The 21,952-nt window shown below is 34.0% G+C and overlaps 1 protein-coding gene across 3 annotated transcripts in view; it reads left to right on the plus strand.

Annotated features, from left to right (window-relative positions):
* ASCC3 (activating signal cointegrator 1 complex subunit 3) overlaps window positions 1–21,952 on the plus strand; it is a 331,462-nt gene that overhangs the window by 127,266 nt on the left and 182,244 nt on the right. For all 3 annotated transcript variants that reach the window (XM_033418760.2, XM_033418762.2, XM_004264782.4), the window contains exons 11-13: window positions 6,575–6,739; window positions 16,073–16,249; window positions 18,899–18,970. In XM_033418760.2, coding sequence (XP_033274651.1) covers window positions 6,575–6,739; window positions 16,073–16,249; window positions 18,899–18,970 — 414 coding nt within the window. The remainder of the gene's footprint in view (window positions 1–6,574; window positions 6,740–16,072; window positions 16,250–18,898; window positions 18,971–21,952) is intronic.

The following is a 21,952-nucleotide window of genomic DNA, read 5'->3' on the forward strand; positions in this document are numbered from 1 at the left end:
TATACTACAAGAGCTTTTTCTCCCTTACCCCCAGCACTCCATGCTCTGTTCCTTCAAAAGTATTAGGTTTTCATATTGAATTATATACTTTGTTTCTTTATTTAGTAAATCTTTACCTTTGAACTTTTAACTAAAAGTAGTATCATACAGATTTTTTTCCCCTAACATCAAAATGGGAAGATACATGTCAGATTACAGTATCCTTTATGATTTTGCTTGACCGTATCTGTACTTTCAATAAGAATCTGCATAAAATACATTTGTACTTGAAGATTTTCTGATTAACTTTTATATTTTCATTTTATAATTGAAAGCTGTGGTCCTTGACATTAAATAAGTATAGCTAGATACTTCAGAAGACTTTGTGCTTTACATGTGTGAGTGTGCACTCAAGCGTGTGAATTGGTGGGAGAGGAGGGAACATAAAAAAGGTAGAAAAGGAGTAGTTGGAACTAACTGATTTGTTGTAGTGTCCCAAGGGGCAGGTATAATCTGCAAGCTGTCAGGTTCTATTACAGGGGCTGTTGCCATCAATCAGAGCTCACATTTGTATAGCAGAGGTTAGTATAACTGTAATTATATGTGTGTTTATGGAATTTAAACCATGTGACATTGTAGATTTTATCCTTAAATTAAAACATTCATATAATTTATAAGCTTTTTGGTTGAGTAAGTATGGGATTATGTATTTTAAAAAGGAAGACAGACTTCCTAAATCCTGCAAACTGTTGCGCAGTCTACATCTATAGCATTATAATGTGATTTGTAGCAACTCTCGGCTGACTGTCTTCAACGCAGAAAATGTATTAAGCAAGCATTCTTAAATATTGTCCTTTAGCTTAGTTAATAGATCCCTCAACATTTTCAACTAAATGTACAATATTTCATCAATTGTAAGACATTTAAAAACTTTATTTGGTAGTCTTTTTTTTTAACTTCTTAGTGACACATAAAATGAAGGTGTGGCTTAAAATTAATAGCTCTTGAGATTTGATGAATTACAGTAATATACTCTTGGATTTTAATGACTATATTTTGGTATTTTACCTTTCTGGCTTTTAAAAATGTCATTTATGTAATGGGTTTAAACAATTAAAATTTTTTTCTACAGTCTGAATACCAAAAATTTCAAAATCAATTTTAAATATTATACAAGTAAGAAAGTCTACTTCCATTTCTTATATTCCGTTAACATTTTAAATCTAGTTTTAATTTATAGCCGTCTGCCTCAAAGAAGAATACTGCTGGAACAGTCAAAATGTTTTAAAAACAAATGTTTAAAATTCAGTAGGATATCAGTGTGACTTGTGTAACTTTAAATAGATATAACAGGATTTGTTAAACATAAAACAGACTGCTTTTAGACATCACAAACATTCTGTGTGTCTCAGTGTTCACTGCAGCTCTATTTACAATAGCCAGGACATGGAAGCAACCTAAGTGTCCATCGACAGATGAATGGATAAAGAAGATGTGGCACATATATACAATGGAATATTACTCAGCCATAAAGAGAGACGAAATTGAGTTATTTGTAGTGAGGTGGATGGACCTAGAGTCTGTCATACAGAATGAAGTAAGTCAGAAAGAGAAAAACAAATACTGTATGCTAACACATATATATGGAATCTAAAAAAAAAAAGAAAAAGGTTCTGAAGAACCTAGGGGCAGGACAAGAATAAAGACGCAGATGTAGAAAATGGACTTGAGGACATGGGGAGGGGGAAGTGTAAGCTGGGACGAAGTGAGAGCGTGGCATGGACTTATATATACTACCAAATGTAAAATAGATAGCTAGTGGGAAGCAGCTGCATAGCACAGGGAGGTCAGCTCAGTGCTTTGTGACCACCTAGAGGGGTGGGATAGGGAGGGTGGGAGGGAGACGCAAGAGGGAGGAGATGTGGGGATATATGTATATGTATAGCTGATTCACTCTGTTATAAAGCAAAAACTAACCACCATTGTAAAGCAGTTATACTCCAATAAAGATGTTAAAAAAAAAATTCTCTGTGTCTTAGACTGGATATGTATTGCTGTTAGTAATATAATTTCAAGACTATGTTTTTCTGTATAGTGAATTAATTTATTGGAATTAGAAGGTTTTATGGACTGGCCTATCTTTGTAAAATATGAATATGGAAAGACAAGAATAGATTTTTTTTAATAGACAGCAACAACAATAACATTAAGGAAATGCGGGTATTATGATTTCTAAATTAGGTGTCTAATTTCTCTTCTTGGTTCAAAGACTTTCCATAAATATATTGAACTTTCTTATCTTTTTGCTTTTGGTACTTATAGAGGTCTCTGGTTGAGAAGAAGATTGATAAGTGGGCAGGAAATTGGCCTAAATGTAGAAGTTGTATCTGTATTTAAAAAAAAAAAAATCCAATCAGTAGGTTGAGGAACTTGGACTTCCATGTAAAAATTTCATATTTGGTACCTTCCTCAAGATGCTTGCAGCATACATAGAAAGATCACGCAAGAGATGATATGTGGTCCATGCATATTAGAAGCACAAAGAACAAATTTTGCTTATTTTTTCTTCTTAGCCTGGAATATCCTTCTTTCTTTCTTTGTCTGGCAAACTCTTATTCACCTTTTACCTGTTCAGTCCAGGTATCCTTTCTTGCCATTTAACTTTCGTTTTTAATTGTAAGTTATATGTAATTATAAGAGCATGTATATGCATAGCTTACTGTTACTGAGTAAAATACACAGAATAGTACAGAAATTGTAAGTGAACAGCTTGATAAAATTTTTGTAAAGTGAATACACTGATATAAGCACCACCCTGATCAAGACAAAAATATTACCACACCTCGGAATCTCTCCTTATTCCTCTCCCATTTGCTGTGTCCTTCTTCCTTCCCAGAGGTGACTCCTATCCTGCTAACACCTTATGTTAGTTTCACCTGTTTTAAAACTTTACATATATGAAATTATATACTATGTAACTGGATTCTTTCATTAACAAGATTTTCAGGTTTTTACCATGTTACTGCATATGGCAGTAGTTTACTCATTTTCATTGTTGTATAATTGTTTCATTGTATAACTATGTTATAAGTTATTTGTCCATATTATTGTTGATGGAAATTTGGCTTACTTCCAGTTTTGAAGTATTATAAATAGTACAGCTGTGAAAATTCTAATATACATCTTTAGTTTCAAATAGGTGTGTATTTCTGTTCAGTACATAATATACTAGGAATAGAATTGCTGGGTCACAAGGCTTGCATATGTTCAACTTTAGTAGGTAATACCAAGCAGCTTTTCAAAATGGTTGTGTGAGTTTGTATTTCCATGATTATTTCATGAGAGTTCTAGATGCTCTACATCCTCTCCAAACACATGGCATTTTATGTCTTTCATTTTAAATTTTCTGATAGTTGTGTAGTAAATAGTATTTCTCACTCTCTTCTTCTCCCACTCTACTAGTTTAATCTAGTAATTATATGGGGGGAAAAAGGTAAAATGTATATATATATATACTACCAAATGTAAAATCGATAGCTAGTGGGAAGCAGCCACATAGCACAGGGAGATCAGCTCGGTGCTTGGTGACCACCTAGAGGGGTGAGATAGGGAGGGTGGGAGGGAGGGAGACACAGAGGGAAGAGATATGGGAACCTATGTATATGTATAACTGATTCCCTTTGTTATAAAGCAGAAACTAACACACCATTGTAAAGCAATTATACTCCAATAAAGATGTTAAAATAAATAAATAAATGGTTTTTAAAAATGCACAATTGAACATGTTCCTCTTGCACTCTTACAGGTATGTTGACAAGAGGCTTTGTGATCTCTTTAGTAATTCTTACCTTGAAATTCAAAGAATTTTATTTGGGACAAGTCTGTTAAAACTTAGATTCAAGCATGACATTCTTCTGTGAAACACCACCTTTCTGGTGTGTTTTGATAAAGGGTTGCTATAGTGTCCAATTAGTGGATTATGCAAATAATTATAAAAAATTCAGCTTAGGGCTTCCCTGGTGGTGCAGTGGTTGAGAGTCCACCTGCCGATGCAGGGGACACGGGTTCGTGACCCCGGTCCAGGAAGATCCCACATGCCGCGGAGCGGCTTGGGCCCATGAGCCATGGCCGCTGAGCCTGCGTGTCTGGAGCCGGTGCTCCGCAATGGGAGAGGCCACAACAGTGAGAGGCCCGTGTACCGCAAAAAAAAAAAAAAAAAAATTCAGCTTAAAAATTTTACTGTTTTTCTCCCCTCTTACCCTCCCCTAGGAGGAATATATTTCACTTAGAGAAAAAAAGTATTTGAGTAGTCATGAAACAATCACAGAAAACTAAACATTGTAAATTTACTGTTTACAGATGTAAGAAAAGTTTTTTGTTTTGTTTTTGTTTTGTTTTGTTTTTGTTTTTGTTTCCCCTTTGTTTTAAAAGGCAAAAGATAATAATATTAATGTTTAAGTTAATTACCAGATGAGGTGGTTCTAGCAAGTCATAGGTCCTTTGGTTTTGCTGTCAAATGGAGCATTTTAAAATTGAATACACCAAATTGTTGGCACAGTAGTGGTGTATAGCATCTCAACTCTGCCATTTTCCCAGTGGTCAGGCTAAAATTGGAACAGTTTAGAATAATGATTTTCATACTCCTGAGGGAATAAGTACATGTATTGAGAGAAATTTGAGTTGACAGTAAAAATATTGACAGTTAACCCATGCCCTAATACAAGAGCAGATGGAAATGTCTTGCATGAGTTCCAATTCATTAAGCAAATGTGACACTTTATTTTCTAGCCATTTTCGTTCAGGGGATTAGAGTAATGAAATGGTAATATAAATGAAGCCAGTTCTCACTGTGCTGAAAGTAAGGTGTATAAAACAAAATGCTAAAATGGATTTCTAAGGTTTGGTAGTATAGTTTTCCGATATCTGAAAAATTTTACTTTACAATTTAATCATTACCACATTATTATCTTTGTAGTGTACTTTGTAGCTTTCTTAACATTTATTAATAGTAAGCTTATTTTATATTTTAATGTGACATGAATTTACAGTTTAAGAGAATTACTGTTTTTGAAATCACATGGGCATATTTTTTAGGACTTTGAGTGAAAGGGTTGTTAGTAAGTGATCCCTGGGTATATTTATAATGATATATCTTGGGTTATTTTAAATTTGTCATTTTTCAAAGTAGAAGTTCTGTTTAAGTTATTGGAATATAAAAGATGTTAATTAATGCATACTGAATGCTTCAACCCATTTTAGATCTTAAAATCCATTATACATCTGTTTATACTTAATTCCAAAGCATTTTTTTAAATGTAAAATTTGATGTGATCTCAACATTGCCATTTGGCTTTAGCAAATTAACTAAGTAGCTTTGGATTTGTAGTATTTCACACCTTAGATATGAATGCCTTAATCTATTTCATTATAGTTCACTAATTGTTACATCGAAGTACAACTGCTAAATTTTGTGGTTGATATAGTTCATTTCAAAATGATAGCAGTGATATCTCTAATAATGCAACAGGTTATATTGACAAACTTGGATTATGCATTTGTTAAGAATTATACATCAATTGCAATCTAAAAAAATAAGATTATCATCATTCCCATAAGCGACTTCAAAAACAGACCTGAGATAACACAACAAAAATGTTGAGAACAATCTGACCCCCTTAACCTCTTCACTCTTCAAAGCATAGTGAGTTTTGATTGTCATCAGTCTCTATAAGCTGATATACTGGATAAGAAAAGCTTTGGTTTTGATTTGTTACCTCATGTGTTCTTTGAGTTATATAAGGGCTTATTTCCTAGTTCAATATTACTGTAGTAGAAGGTTTATTAAACTTTTCTTTTTTTCTGCTATAGTATGCTTTTAGGGGACACAAACAATTCAATATGTAGAAAGCAAATAGACTTATAATCACAGCTCATGTCAAATGGTCTCTTCTAAGAACTTTATATAAGTACCCTGGGCTTACCTCCTGCTCTTAGTACCCTGGATCTCCGGTGACTCATTGTTTGTGTTGCTATTTTGTGCCAGTCATGCTGTAGTATATGTGTTGTTTTTTAGTATAAACTTCTGCATATACCAGTTGATATTAAAGGGTAGTTTTTAAAAACTGTGTGTCAATAGTAAAGCTTCCTCCAAATTTGGAAAAGTATAAACAGGTAACCATTCCTAGAGTGGATCCTTGGTTTCCTTTTCATTTCCTTTTAGTGATTTATTCACTTATTTTTGTCCCTTTTCAAATAAAAGCCATTATCAGTACACACTTGTTTAGAAGATAGTGTCATTTGGTTTCTTACATTGTAAGACACATTTTAAGTAAGCCTGTGTATTTTGTATACTTCACACTACAATTTACAGACAGACTACCTTTACTGAGTTTTAATGAGTAACTGCTTAATATCACAACTTAAAGAGAAGTGACTGTTGTCTACAGTGAGTCAGATATCATTCTGGGATATTTGTAACACTTTATTCGATCTGTGTATAGGTGGTTAATCATATTTCTTTTTGAATAACACAGTGGAAGTTTAAATAATATGTGACCTCTTTCCCCTTTTTAATTTATCTTTTCTTGTCTTATAGATGCTTGTGACCACACCAGAAAAATGGGATGTAGTGACAAGAAAGAGTGTTGGGGACGTAGCTCTTTCCCAAATTGTAAAGCTTCTTATTCTTGATGAAGTTCATTTACTTCATGAAGATAGAGGACCAGTATTAGAAAGCATAGTGGCACGTACTTTACGTCAGGTAAGGGGAAGTTATTTGTAAGCTTATTTTGAGGGATAAGTTTTTAAACTTAAATGTAACATTCAAAGAAATACTAGTATGTATTGTTCATGGGGATAAAGATAATTTTCATAGGGAGAAACCTTCAGCTATTTCATTTTTATGTTAAAAGTACCCTATTTTTCTTCCTCCCAGGTCTTATGTTATTGAAGTCTCTTTAAATTAACCAAAATAAATACAGGAAAACTTCTATTCTAAACCTGTGTTTTAAAGCTAAATGTAACTTTGACTAAGCAGTATTAAAATATGGTAGAACATAGGAGAATATTAATTATTCATCCATTTCTCTCCATGCCTGACCTTTCCCCCCACTGAAAAAAATCTGGAAATGATTTATATTTTCCTTAATATACTAGATAAAATGAAATATCTCCTAATGTGAATAATCTTAATTGTTATTTTTAAAAAGGGATGTGTACTTGTTGTCTCTAGTTTTGGACCTTGTGGTAACTCATAAATTGTCCAAATCAAAATTGGTAAATTCATCAATGATCTGTGATTGTTTTCTGTCACCCCTCTTTTCCTTAAGTGAAAAGATATCTTAAAGTACCCATGACTATTAAAATGATGTTTGTTGGTAGATTGTACATGTAAAGACAGTAGATGAACACTAGTTTTTTAACATAATCAAGAACTCTAATTCCTTGACTTCCCATCTCTTACTGTCTCTGATCCATATTCTCCTGGCTTTATTTTCGTTCTGAAATAGCCAAGACTACATGACCAGTTTTTTCTTTTGTCAATAGCCTTAACTTATTTATCCCCTGACTCCCTGGCAAAATTCCAATCATGAGTCAATTGAACAGTATGTTTCCCTCCAGTCAGATTGCTAAACACTAGCTGAGATCACACAGGGGTGGTGGAGACTAAGGTCACTACACATTCGTAGACTCTGAATTCACCTGAATCGTCGGGGATTCACCCCGTAACTTCGGAGCAGCTTTCCTTCTTTTTTCCAAGCTTCACCAGACTCCTCCCTCCTTCTTCCCCACCCTGTTGTGCCTCATTCTTAGAAGACAATACTTTTTACTGAGTGGAAACACAGGCCTTCATGGTTGAACTCCCTCAGTTTGCATCTAGAAAAAACCTCCCCACCATCCAGCAAAAGCCTCAAACCCCTTCCCAAATCTATCCTCATCATTCCATCCCTCATCCTTTAGTTAGAGGCCCCCTGTCCCCTTGTCTTCGACTCCATTCCTTTCACTCTGTAAGTTATCCCTTTTCTTTTTCCTGGGTCTTTAACTTCTCCTTCTCTGTGAGCACTGTGCCTTCAGCTTTAAAGAATTGCAAAGTCCCACCCATCTTTACCAAAACACCTCCCTCAAACTATCCTGCTCCAATAACTTCTGCTTTGTAAAGCTGTTTTTACCACTCAGCTTCTGGAAATATTAATCTATATTCAGTTTCCCTTTTGATTTCCAAACAACTGTGGTCTGGTTATTGCTCCAGCATAGGTCATAAAAAGTTTTTTTGTTTTTTGTTTTTTAACCAGGATATAACTCATTATTTCTTCAGAATTGAAACTCTTTTCTCTTGGACTCCATGATGCCACCCTGCCTTGATTTTCTTTACTTGATTTTTTTGGTCACCTACTTAGCTGCTCTTTCTCAGGCTCCCTTGCTCTCTCCTTTTCTCACCCTTGAAATGTTTACATTCTCCACGATGTTGGTTTGCAAATTGGCTTTGTACACAGAGGGCAAGGAGGGAACTGAAAAAAGAGGCAGACCACTCCAGATTGGTAGGTGACAGTTTTAATAAGCAAGGGAACTTACTTTTGAGGCTTGTCTTGGGCAACTGCAAGATCAGTCGACCTCTACACCTGCCTTAACTGTATATAGAGGCCTTAACTGACTTCTGTCACATATACTGTCCAGATGGTCTCAACACCACATTGCTATCTCAAGGCTGCATCCTCGGGGAAGCTTCTAGCTCAGGGAAGGCAAGCGGAATGCATATTCCTAGGACAGCAAAGGGGGTGAGGATCCTCTAATTGACAAGGTCTAGCTTGCGGATTAATTGGCAGTCACATTCTCTCAGTGACCTTTTCCAACACAGGACTCTGGTCACTTGCCATCTTCTTTTTTTATTCTAAATATTTACCCTGGGAAAATAACACTTCTGTGCCTGTGTCACTTAAATCTCTGCATGTAGTCCAAATCTCCCCGCTGACTTCTATTCCTATCCAAACACAGTTGTATGTTTCTACTCTGATATCTCATAGACATCTCTTGCTTAAACACGTCAGAAACTCTGCCATCTTCCCTCCCTATTTATAAATGGCATGACAGTCCATTTGATTCTCAAGCCCCAATTGAGTGTGTGGGAGCCACACTCAACTGTTCCTTCTTCCTTAACACTCACCCTCACCCCAATGACTAGTTAGGTGTCAGTTCTTTATATTTCGTATCCTGAATAGCTCTCATCTAGAACTAGGTATGGGAATTTAATATGAAGGGAGTACAAAATTTGAGGAAGTTTATATTGCATTTTCAAATGTTTTAAAATAATATACTTTCATCTGGTAAATCCAACATAAAATTCTAGATGATTTAATGATTTAGCTATACCAGACAAAACTCAGTGCATTAAAGAAAATATGAAAGAGCATTTAAAAAATAACCTTGAGGTGGAGAAGCTCTAAGCAAAATGCAAAACTCCAAAGGTTACAAAGGAAACATGTGGCGCATTTGGATATGTAACTATTAAAAACTTCTGACCAGTAAAGATACCTTCAAAAAGTTCAAATGTAAGTCAGAATAATAGAAATTATTTGTAGCACATAAAATAAAGCTTAAATGTCCTTTGTAATTAAAAGGTTATTGTAAACTAGTAAGAAATATGTTTTTTTTTAATTTGGAAAAAGCACTTTACAGTAGAAATAAAAATTCTGAAAATCATAGAAAAGATGCTTAAAAGGAATCCAAATCAACATGAGACATTTCTCTTACATAGATTGGCAAAAGTGAAAAAAGAATGTAATTTGAAAATGCTCACTAAACTGTGTTTTTACTTCTAGAAGTCTAACCTATGGAAATAATAGCACAGACACATAGATATAGTAACACCAGTATTCACTGACGCTTTCTTGTTAGCGCAAAATATGTTGGAAACAACCCAACTGTCCAACAAAAGAAGAAATAGTTTAATAAATTCCATTAATTCATAAAATAAAATGCCACTTTGCAGTCTTTAAAAAGAACGAGGTAGAGCTATATGAACCGGGTTTAAAAGATATCCATGTTATATTCTCATTGAAAAGACACAATATACAGCACAATCCCATTTGTGTAAAGAAAAAAATGCAATATATTTATATTCTCATTCACTCATTTAGTGAACATTTATTAGCTATCTGCTATGTGCTGGCTACACAGTTCTAGGTGCAGTGGTTATAGTTACCAAATAAAGTTCTTGCTTACAGTTAGTTACCAAATAAAGTTCTTGCTTACAGTGGGGTAGAGTAGGGTGCATAGATGTGGAAGCACATGCAACACGCTGTAAAAGTGGATTTATAGTAGGGATGGGATTAGAGGACTCTTTAGGACATGTTCACTTTTTACTATATAAAAATATGTGCATGCACATGCACAGATGCACATACATAAAACACAAAGCATTGAAATATTCAAAGTAGACACACAAAAATCAGAGGTTTTAGCTAATACCCAACTTAAGAATAATGTCAATAATACATGTAGTTGTGAGACAGAGGTGAAGCATGGAGAAGTCTGCCACTGCCATCACTGTTCTCCTTTCTCGCCACCGTGGATCTGCTCTGGCACAGATTTTACTTGTGAGGTCTCAAAAAGAAGCATGCAGGACATCATTTACACAAAAGAGACCTATTTTGATCATGAGGTTTTTTTTTTTTTTGCGGTACGCGGGCCTCTCACTGTTGTGGCCTCTCCCGTTACGGAGCACAGGCTCCGGACGCACAGGCTCAGCGGCCATGGCTCACAGGCCTAGCCGCTCCGCGGCATGTGGGATCTTCCCGGACCGGGGCACGAACCTGTGTCCCCTGCATTGGCAGGCGGACTCTCAACCACTGCGCCACCAGGGAAGCCCTGTCATGAGATTTTTAAAAAAAATTTTTAACAGCTTTATCAAGGTAGAATTGATATACAAAACAGTGCATATGATTAGTATATTAGGTAAAGTGAGATTAGTGGTTAACAGAAGGTACTGTTTCCCAAGGTGATACTTTCCGATCACAAGATGTTTTGATTTGATACCTTGATACGTACATAGCTTAGTGATCTTTTCAGGGAGCCAGGCCACGTAAGTCCATACATTCCTGGTTTGTTTGCATTGAGCCACCTAGAGAGCATGTCCATCAGCTAAAAGCATTACAAAGATAAAGCTTTCCTGCAACTATAGAACATTAGAGGTCAAGTAAATACCATTAGTACATTTGCCAGGAGGTCTGTCATTAGCATGTTTACAAGGGGATTTGACCAGGGCATCTTTCTTTCTTGAGGATTCCCAGTTGAGAGAGAAAATAGATTGCAGGCCTGCTGCTGATGCTTTCTGTACATATGTACACAGACACACACATTATGTACCATATGTACTTTGAAGAATTCGTTATAAATATATAAATATTTTGTAAATTATGAATATATAATAGTATAATTTTCTATATATAGTTTATAAACTGTGAAGTAAAATATATAAAAATTATATATTATAGGTTTATTACATATGTAGTATAATTATAAACATATCATATGTTAACATATGATATAGGAATATATAATACATTGTATGTAACATGGATATATAATATGTAAATATACATTAATTCATCCTGCACATTGGCTTCTTCATAATATAGCCAAATTCTAATTGTATAGTTTATCACTTACTGTGCTTATAAACCTTTGATGACTTGCTGTTTGTTATCTTAAGAAAAATGTTTAAATACTGTAACTGGACGTTAAACACTACTGAAACCCTGACCTATTTGTCCAATTTTAACTTCTCCATCATATTCCTTACCTGATGTAGGTTCCAGCCACACAAAACCATTTATTCCTTCCCCACTTTTTTTCCAATGCCATTGGCCCTCTTTCAGAGGTAAAACTAATCTTACTTACGTCAGAGTGTATTGTTAGTTATGAGATGAAGGGTTGTAAATGCAAAATTATATATTATTGCTCCACACGTCCATCTGTTGAAAACTTACTATTCTTTTGAGTCTGCCAAATATCACTTCTTCTATGAAGTGTTTCCTAGTTTACCACTCAGAAAGAATTACACCTTTTCTGTGTTCCCTCTGTACTCCCTTTCTTTGCACATTTTTAGCACTCATCACAGTCTTCCTTATAATTTCACAACTTAACTATAGGTAATTCTGTCTTTATCTGTGTCTCTCACTAGATTTTAATCTCCTTAACAGAATGATCTATATGATTCTTCTCATATTTCCAGTGTATTAGTGCAGTGCTCATAAATATTTTTAGAAAAAACAAAGTTCCTTTTTGTTTGTTCCTTGTGATTACCAGACATTCCCAGTAGATGGCAGTGCTTTACATGGCACTTCAACAATTTGTAACTAACATAGATACACCATAGGTAGCTATTCTAATGCAGTGTAGATTCTGTTCAGGTTCTGAAGTTGCATGGTGGTATTAGGGACTAAATTCACAACATACTTGGCATGAGTGAAAGAAATTTGGAAAATAAAAAAGTACAATGAAGCCCTAATCTGTTATATTTAACAACATTGAACTAACATTAGTTGTAACTAAATTTACTTTCAGTGAATAGACTTTGTCCAAACTTAGATATTATGTGAGGGACAATGCTATAAAAATTTACTGCCTAGTTTTTGGGCTAATGATAAAGAAGAAACTGTAAAATGTTAATTTTTCATAGCTTTCAACTATTAATATTTTCAGATAACTCTGTATAGTGTATAGAGTTTCGAGATGTGGTTTAAGACATAAACTTCCAAATTATCCATATTTAAAAGAATATATTTCTCATACAGGCTTATCTGTGTTGAGAATGATATGTTTTTTTAGATTAAAAAATACAGTTGTTGTAAAATGGGGTTTTAGCAGAAAAATATCTCTAGTGTTTGCAAGGTATCATATATTTAACATCAAAAGTCCTTAAAAATATACTCAGTAACTTTTGTGTTGAATGATTTTAAAACTAAAAATCACCTTCATATCCTTTCACATCACCACCAATAGGAAATAGAACTATGGTATAATTAAAATTATCATTCTAATTACTGTAAAGGATTCTAATCATAGCATGTAAAGGAGGTTTCTTAAATAGTAGGTAGGGTCATCAGTTCCCCTTATTTAGGGTTCTCTTGTTTGGGTTGGGTTTGGTTTGGGAGCCATATGTATATCTCATAGGTAGTGTTTTATTTAGTCCTCAAAGAAGCCCAGATAGAACCCATAACAGTGAGTAAGCAGATTCATTTTTGTCCTACTTACAGAATGAGTTTGGAAGGCACAGGGCCTCTCTAAGTGCCTGTAAGTAATATTTGTGTGAGGGAGTGAACTCAGGCCCTTGGACTTTCCCAGCCCATATATGCACTGTATAGAAATATCCAAGGAGAAATCTGACATTGGGAGCTGCTCACTTAGGTATAATAACTCGAAGATACCAGCATGATGCAAGCAAGTTTTGACTAAAATTAGATGTAAATAAGAGAGACATAAAAACTGAAAAAATAGTTAAAATATTTGCCCAAGTAAATATATCCCATGAATCCCCTTATTTTACTTATGATAGCAAGAAGGTGAGAATGACTTAAAAGTTCCTAGATTTAAAAAATAATAATATTGTATAGTCTTTTGTTAAAGATTGAGAATCTTTTTATATGCATTCTCTCATAAAGGAATTTGGTCGAAGGTTAATTAACTTACCAAATTCATTCCAAGTCTTGTGTACTTTTAAAAATCACATCAGAGGTTTTCAAACTTCTTCCCAGGTAAGAAACCCTTTTTTAAATTAAACTTTTACATGGAAGCCTAGTATAGAAAAATATGAAAGCATGTGGGGTTTGAAAACCCAGATAGAAAGGATATTGTAGGTGCATGGGGCTGCAGAATGCCCCCCATACTTCTGCAGAACCCCTAGGGCTTACCTGTGAATGGTCCTGGACTGTTCCCTCTAGCAACATTTGGCATCTTAATTTAAAATGGGAAGTTTTTATGTGATGAAAGTAATACTTTCTCTTGGCAAATCCTTAACTTCCTGTATTATAAATATAAAATATAGAGAATTTGAATAATATAATTAATGTCATAAAATGGTCAAGCACGTAGAATTGTATACCCTAAAAATAGATAAATTATGTTCATCTTAGGTGTCCATGGGACATTTTCTCAAAGGAGAAATTGAAAAGATCATAGTCTTTACAAAATACAATAGAGGGACTTCCCTGGTGGCGTAGTGGTTGAGAGTCCGCCTGCCGATGCAGGGGACGCGGGTTCGTGCCCCGGTCCGGGAGGATCCCACATGCCGCGGAGCGGCTGGGCCCGTGAGCCATGGCTGCTGAGCCTGCACGTCCGGAGCCTGTGCTCCGCAACAGGAGAGGCTACAACAGTGAGAGGCCCATGTACCACAAAAACAAAACAAAACAAAAAAACAATAGAAATTTAGAAATAACTTCTATATGGTAAAACAAAACTATATACACACACACATACATATCTATATATGCATATGTATATACAAACACATATATATGTACATACATTCTACACTTTTGTATTTGATAAATTGAAGACATAAAACCCAACCACTTGAAAGAATAGTCTTCTGACACTGAGAGTTCAGTAAGTGATCATGAAAGGAAGGAAGGGAAAGAGAGTGACAACACTATTATTAGAAAATAATGGAAGTTTATTAAGTACAGACAGAGTTTATAATTCAGAGTTTGAATTATACTCAAATGAAACAGGAATGTTGGGACTATAGTAAGTTAATTATTAAATTTTAAATGTTGGGTAATTTTAAACAGAATGTTCTAAAAAAATGGAAAAATAATACAGTTGAAAAAAATTAAATACAAACTAGGAAACCAATAGAATTAGATTTATTAGCTAGAAACCTTCTATATTTTTAAAAAAGCAAAAGCTAAGTTTTAAAAAAGTAAAATAAACATAACAAATCCAATCACAAATAAGTAGAAAACCTATGAGTAAACAAAATTAAAAAGGATAAAGATATTTTAAGAACGTTTAGAGATGGAAAAAGATGAGAATACTATCAGCTATCATCATAAAAACGTAATTGAAAGAGAATGGAATAGTGTCGTGTGCTCATCAGCAGTAAAATGGAGAAACTCCTTGGCATGCGAGATTTCTCATGATCATTTCTACACTTCTGCATTTCTAGCTCGTGCCATTAGTGTTGCTAAGTACAGTACCTTATAAACACCATTCTTCCCGGCCTACCTGGCAGGTCCTAGCCGCTCTCTTAGAACACCGACAACTGTCACCTCTGCGTGCCTTCCCTGACTTACCCGAGCTTGATCTCTCTTCATTGTTCTCAGTTTTTAGAAGGTGCTACTATTAATGGGACACATTACAGTGTTTTTTTGTAGTTTTTACGGACTCTTAAACCCCTGCTCTCCTGGCTTTGTGCCTGTCATTAAAAGCTTAATAAATGATTGACGAACAAATTAATTGATGTTTTCAGCAGAGTTCAGCCACAAAATTAGAATATTACACCCCACCAGTGAACACAAATAATGCAGCTTAGGACATTCTTTGAGTAGTTTGTGATTTTCTTCCCCCAAGTTTTGGCTGTTGTTCCACACAAACTCTCTCTTATACAGTATATCATTTTAAATTTAAATTTGTGAAACACTAGAAGAATCTACCTTAATTATTTCAGACTTCTGTGGTTGTGTGTTTAAAATGAATTTGAAATTATTGAACTTGAGAATAAAGAGCATATACTTCTAACACCTGAAATTATAAAGTGGTACAGCTTACACTAAAACCTAACACATGTCACTTGCCTTGTTAAATTTTTAGGGGGGAAAACAACAAAACAGAAGAAACTATTTAAGAATTTTCCAGTTCAGAAAATATACTAATATTACACTTTTAATCACTTTATATCATTCCACATGCCAGATTTAAGCCAGTTTTTTTTTCACATTATCTGTCTTTTAGACTGTGTTGTTATTCTCAGTTTCTTCAGTGATCTTATTTTATTGTGACTGTTTCATCGTTTATACTACTAAAACTTATTTTAAACTTGGTACAAATCCAGATGGGTTGAATCTATCTCATATGTTAATTAAAATAACCCCTATAGGTTGAATCCACACAGAGTATGATAAGAATTCTTGGACTGTCTGCAACCTTACCCAACTACCTCGATGTTGCTACGTTTTTACACGTTAATCCCTTCATTGGACTTTTCTACTTTGATGGCCGCTTTCGACCTGTTCCTCTTGGACAGACATTTCTGGGGGTTAAAAGTGCAAATAAGGTAAACATTTGTTTTAAAACTTACACTTTTCTTTTCCAGAAATATTTTTGTTGATGTATTGTTTAATACTTGTTTGAGGTTAGAGACTCCAGAAGACCATTTCAGTCACATTACAAATATCACAGCCTAGAAAAAAAAACTCAAGCATACTTCCTCAGCTATATGTAGTAGAATGTCTCCTGCTCCAAAAAGCTGCTTGTAGTAGTTTGCATTGCTATTATCAGTGTATATTTTGTATTCTCAGCTAAGAATACAAGTTATATATAAGAATATGTTTCAAAATGTTAATTTGATAGGGTTGAAGGCCAATATGAAATAATAAAAGACTTTAGTTAAGTCAGTAATATATATCATGATATAATATTATTCATCTAAAATAAGTAATACCTTATATGCAATAGAAAAATAATTTCATGATAGCAACTATTAAAGGAGGGCCTCTATTTAACTTATAATATTGTATAACTATCATATTAATTATATACATAAGTGGCATTTCTGAAATTCTTTGCAATGTTTTAAAAAGTCTGTTTATCTAATTCCTTAAATAGTATTACCATGTACCATTTGCATTATCAGGGTGCTTATTTTAGGCTTTTATAATGTCATGAAGGAATATTTTGCTTAAAATTTATTTGTTTATCATTCTGTTTAATGACACTTCCCCCCCCACCGTGGAAGAAATAGTTTTAGGAGAAGATTCACGGGCCATATGACCTCTTTATAAAAGAAAGCAGGATAGAATCGTGTGTTACTATGTCAACCTTGGTCTTTAGTGTATTACATTACTTTTGTCTAAAAACAATTGTATTAGTAAAACAGGGTCATTTTTAGCCTACAGTATTATAAATAAAATACTCAGCTTAGAAAATACTAAAAGCCAATGTCACTGCAACAGTTAATATGCTCCATCTGCATTGCATAAAAGTAAGGTATGTTTAGAATTGTGGGGAGCCATTTCAGATGTATACATAGAAGGACAGCTCATGATATGGTAATAGTTATGATATGCATCTTTTACCTTCATTGTTTCAAGGGCTTTTCAGTATTACTTGTTGCTTGTTTTTTTCAGCCATATCTTAATATATGTTTGATTTTTTAGTTTATTTTAATGTATCATTAGAACAGATGTAGAGCTGTTTATAACATTAGATTGTTCTTTCAACTTATAATTTAAATGATTGCAGATGGTTCTCACAGAAAGATGTAGAGAAGAAAGTGTTTTCAGATGCTTGTCAGGGGTCTTAAAACTTATTTTCTTTTAATTTCATCATAGAAGGTGGTAAATCACTTACAGCTAATTAACTTCCATGTATTTTTCACCACAATATGTTAGCATTGTAATCACAAAAGGAATGGTGTGAGATGTTGAACTATCATAATTATTTTGAAGGTTTAAAAATTTGGCAAAATTTAAAAACTATTTTTACAAATCTTACACAGTGTAAATAGTAAATTAATTATATATATTCGTTATAAATATGCATTTTTGTCTTACTAAAATGTATTAGTTTTACGCTCAGCTGACATACACAGTTGGTAACAAGAATTCCCCCAGGGTGTTGTTTAATATATTGTAACCGTTGTTAATTTGTCATTTCTTATAGTAAGGAATCCTTTTAGATTTCTTAGAGTTTGATTCAGAAGCTCACGATGTGATTCAGTTGTGGAAGAACACAAAATAGGAAAATGGTGTCCATGACACATCTAATTTGAAATAATGGCTTTGACCAGAGCTCAATCCAAAATTCACCAGAAAAATTACTGAGAGTTTTGTTTGGAGAAGTTTTTGGTTTGTTGTTTTTTCCAATCATTAATGGAGAGTAAATTGTCTTGTGATTATCTCATTTTACTTAATCACTATAAGAGTTCCAGAATGTTAAAATGTTTCCTTTATTAAAACAAAAAATCTAAATTTTAGTCATTTCAGTTGTGTAACATTTTCATCCCCTCCAGACTCTTAATAAATGTTAAATAGAGAGATGCAGGCTGTGTCACATGCCTTCTCTTTGAGGTAACTACCTTACCTTTTTGGTTGGAAGTTGTCTCATCATTAATAGGGAAAATGAGACCTTTTTTAAATTCATTAATTTGATATTAAATTTCCAATTAATCTGGAAAATGTTTCTGTAGAAAAATATCTACCGAACTCTGTATACATTACAGAAATAGTATGTTTCCTTACATTTTAGCTTTGTATGTCATGATATTCTACTGGTAATATTCCGGTGATTTTGAGAATTACACAGGAAAGCTCTATGTATAGTTTTATAGACTGAAATAGAAGAAAAACAGTCTGAAGAATGGGCTTCTCTGGTGAAAACAGTGAAAAGAACTTTAAAATTATTTTAAAATATCTCTCACTAGAATATTATTCTTAAACTTATTGTCTTTAAAAAAACTTGCATTCTTATAAAGCTAGTTCACTGAAACTATTGCATGAGGTATTTTATTTGTATTTTTTAATTATATTGTGTTTATTTCCGATTGGGTTGTTATATATCAGGTGTTGATATTGCAGGTGTTGTTTCTGCATTCTGGCTAGTCTGAAAGTAAAAGGAGGTGCGTCGTAATTGATAAAGCTTCCTTTGTGGTTAAGAAGTTTATAATTGCTTCATCTGATATTTTTCATGTTTTAAAAACTTTAAGGTGCAACAGTTGAATAACATGGATGAAGTATGTTATGAAAGTGTTTTGAAGCAAGTAAAGGCTGGACACCAGGTACACTTTATTTTATCCTGTTTTTAGAGAACACTTAATGATTAAAATTATTAATTTTTATGCTCTTAAAAAGGTTCTTCAATTCTGAGATAATGATTCACAGGTTTTATTTCTTAGTAATTTTTTAGCCCACTGGGTAGCCATATAAGTCATAAAATATTCATAGGTAATATTATCATTCCAGTATTGATAGATCATTGCTGTTTTGTTTGCCACTTTTATTAAATAGATAAGAGAAAGAAGAATTTCATCCTTTACATTTCAGGTTACTTCTTTATTTATTTTAAAGCACCAACCTTCTCTCATACATCAAAAATTTTAATTTACTTACATAATGTAAAACATTTAAATGTTATATTATTCTTACTGTTTTCCTGAAGTAGTAGCAATTGAAATATATATAATAAATTTTCATATTGTTTGGATATTAAGAACTTTCAAAGTTCAAGATGCTCCAATCAAGATTGTTAAAAAAAAAAAAAAAGTGTAATGATGTGTGTAGCCTTTTCAGATTGGTTTCTTTCACAATGTGTATTTGAGGTACACAAATCTCTGTCTTTTCATGGCTTGATAGCTTATTCTTTTTAGCACTGAATAATATTCCATTGTCTGGATGTTCCACAGTTTATGTGTACATAACAGCTGTGGATGGGTTTTATGTGGACATACGTTTTCGGTTCCTTTGGGTAAATACCAAGGAGTGTAATTGCAATATCAGTATTTATTAAACTACTCAGCCTTTCTCCATATAATCTTATGTTATAAAATATGTCTTTAAAAAATGAAATGCATCCTTATTCCTGAATGTTGGGAAATGTAGCAGTTGTATCTTGTAATGTAGGTAGGTAAAAGTCCAAGTAAATGTAATTTAAAGAATCCTAGGAAGATTATATCCTCTTCCTCTTCTGGCATAGTTCATTCTCTCACTGTTACAGGGGCTAACATGTCCCGCTAGAAATCATGATTTACAAAGTTCAGATGCTGGCTGGGGGTGTTTGGTCAGTAGAGATTAGATCTCACTGCCAGCCCTTTCATTCTTAGTGTGAATCCATCCATTGCATTACTTTTCTAAATGAAAACTGCCATAGGGCAGGCACTTGTAGTAGTAAGTTCAGACCAAAGTTGAGATGGAGAGCTAGGTTCACAGTGCTGGTTCCTGTTTAGAAAGGACAGACTAGGTTGGGAAACACCAGGGGAGGCTTCAGGCGGTCGGGGGCCAGCTGCTGTAGGGCAGGAGGAACCCGGAAATGAAGAGTGTGCAAAGACGAGGCAGAAGTTGCACACAGGCATTACCTCCCACCTTTTGTGTTCATGTCATGGCATCCACCAGTGCCAGCCTTTTAAGGACCACCAAGCTGTCTCCTTCCCCTACACTTTTGTCTGGCTAAAAATGCACTGTGGGTGACTCTGTAAAGTGTGGTTACAGTTTAAGAACCCACTGAAACACTTCGGTATCAGAGTTCCTGTCCAGATCCGTGCTTACATCCCTCTCCCAAAACAAGAATGGAGCAGGATAAGCATGATTGTTTTCAGGTTCTCTGCCATAAGAAGTAGGGTTTAGGTTGCAGGTCTCCCAGTTTCTGTTTCAGTGATTAGTGATGATGTTTGTTTTCCATAAAAGTAGGACTTTCTTCAGTTCTCTAGACATACCTACATATCTATTTACTTTTTTTAATTGTAAAAATAAAATAACAATATTAAGGAAAATTTTCATAGTTCCACTATTATTTTACCCTTTCAACGTTATTATTGTAATGTTTATGCATGTCCTGCTGGTCTTTTTTTTTATCCATTTGCACATGTAGCTTTTAATTTTGCTCATTCAAACTTAATTACTGGCTACAGTCCATTGCTAAATTATAATTATACTGTATGTACAGTTTTATATTCAGTTTTCCTTAATGAATACTAAAGATTTTTCATTGTTTCTACCTGGTCTTCACAATTTTAATGTCTGTAATAGAGAGAACGGAATTTTTATTCAGGTTCTAAGTTTCAGATGCCATGTAAGTCACTTCGGACTTTTAATCTTCATAATCTTCTGACATAAGCATTAAATCTCCTTTTGTTAAAAGAGAAAATGAACCTATGACATGTTAAGAAGCTTCTCAAGGTCATACAGCTAGTAAAAGTTTGCTCCAGGATTGCAATACAAGTCCGTGTTGATAAAAGCCCACAGCATCTTCAGAACTTTACACTGCCACTTTGCCATTGAGTTGACATTTGTTCTTCCTTTTATTATTGATTATTCCTCCGTTATTGAGTGCTTTAAATGTTTGCAACTTTCTGTTATTAAAAAATAGTGCTGCTCTAGTGATCATCTTTCTGCCTATTATTTTTTCTGTTGAAACATTTACTTAGGGTAAATTCTGTGAAATAGGATTATGGTTCAAATGGCCATATTTTGTGGTCTTACCACATGATTCTATAATGTATTCTGAATGGGTTATAATATCTCATTGTCATAGCAGACCTGCAAAGGATTTTATTAAATGTATGCCATTTTCTTCTGAACAGCATCAAGTAGTGTGATGTAAGATTATGATCTGATGTGTGTTTGCCATTTTGAATTTGTTTTACAATTGTAAGTTATATAAGACACAGTGGTGTTTTACCAGTGAAATTTTTTTCTTAGGTAGCAACAATTACCTCTAAATCATGATTACAAAAACTCATGTTTTACATACCATGTTATTCATGATTTGCTTTGGGTATGCACTTACCTTTCAATTAGAAAAACCCATTCTTCCCAGTGCTTTTGCTTCATATGTGATCCTGTGGTCTTTAGCCTCTGTAATTGTGTCTTTAAAATGTTTAATATAAAATATGATTAGTATAAAAGAGGGTGACCAATAAAAGAGTGTAAACAAATTTAACACTTGGGTACACCAAAAAGTGAAAATGAGGGGAAAAAAAACAAAAATGAGGGGGAAAAAATCACTGAATTCTATCACTCAGAGATAGTTTCTGTTGGTGTATGTC

Source organism: Orcinus orca, chromosome 12, assembly GCF_937001465.1.
Source record: "Orcinus orca chromosome 12, mOrcOrc1.1, whole genome shotgun sequence".
Taxonomy (NCBI): domain Eukaryota; kingdom Metazoa; phylum Chordata; class Mammalia; order Artiodactyla; family Delphinidae; genus Orcinus; species Orcinus orca.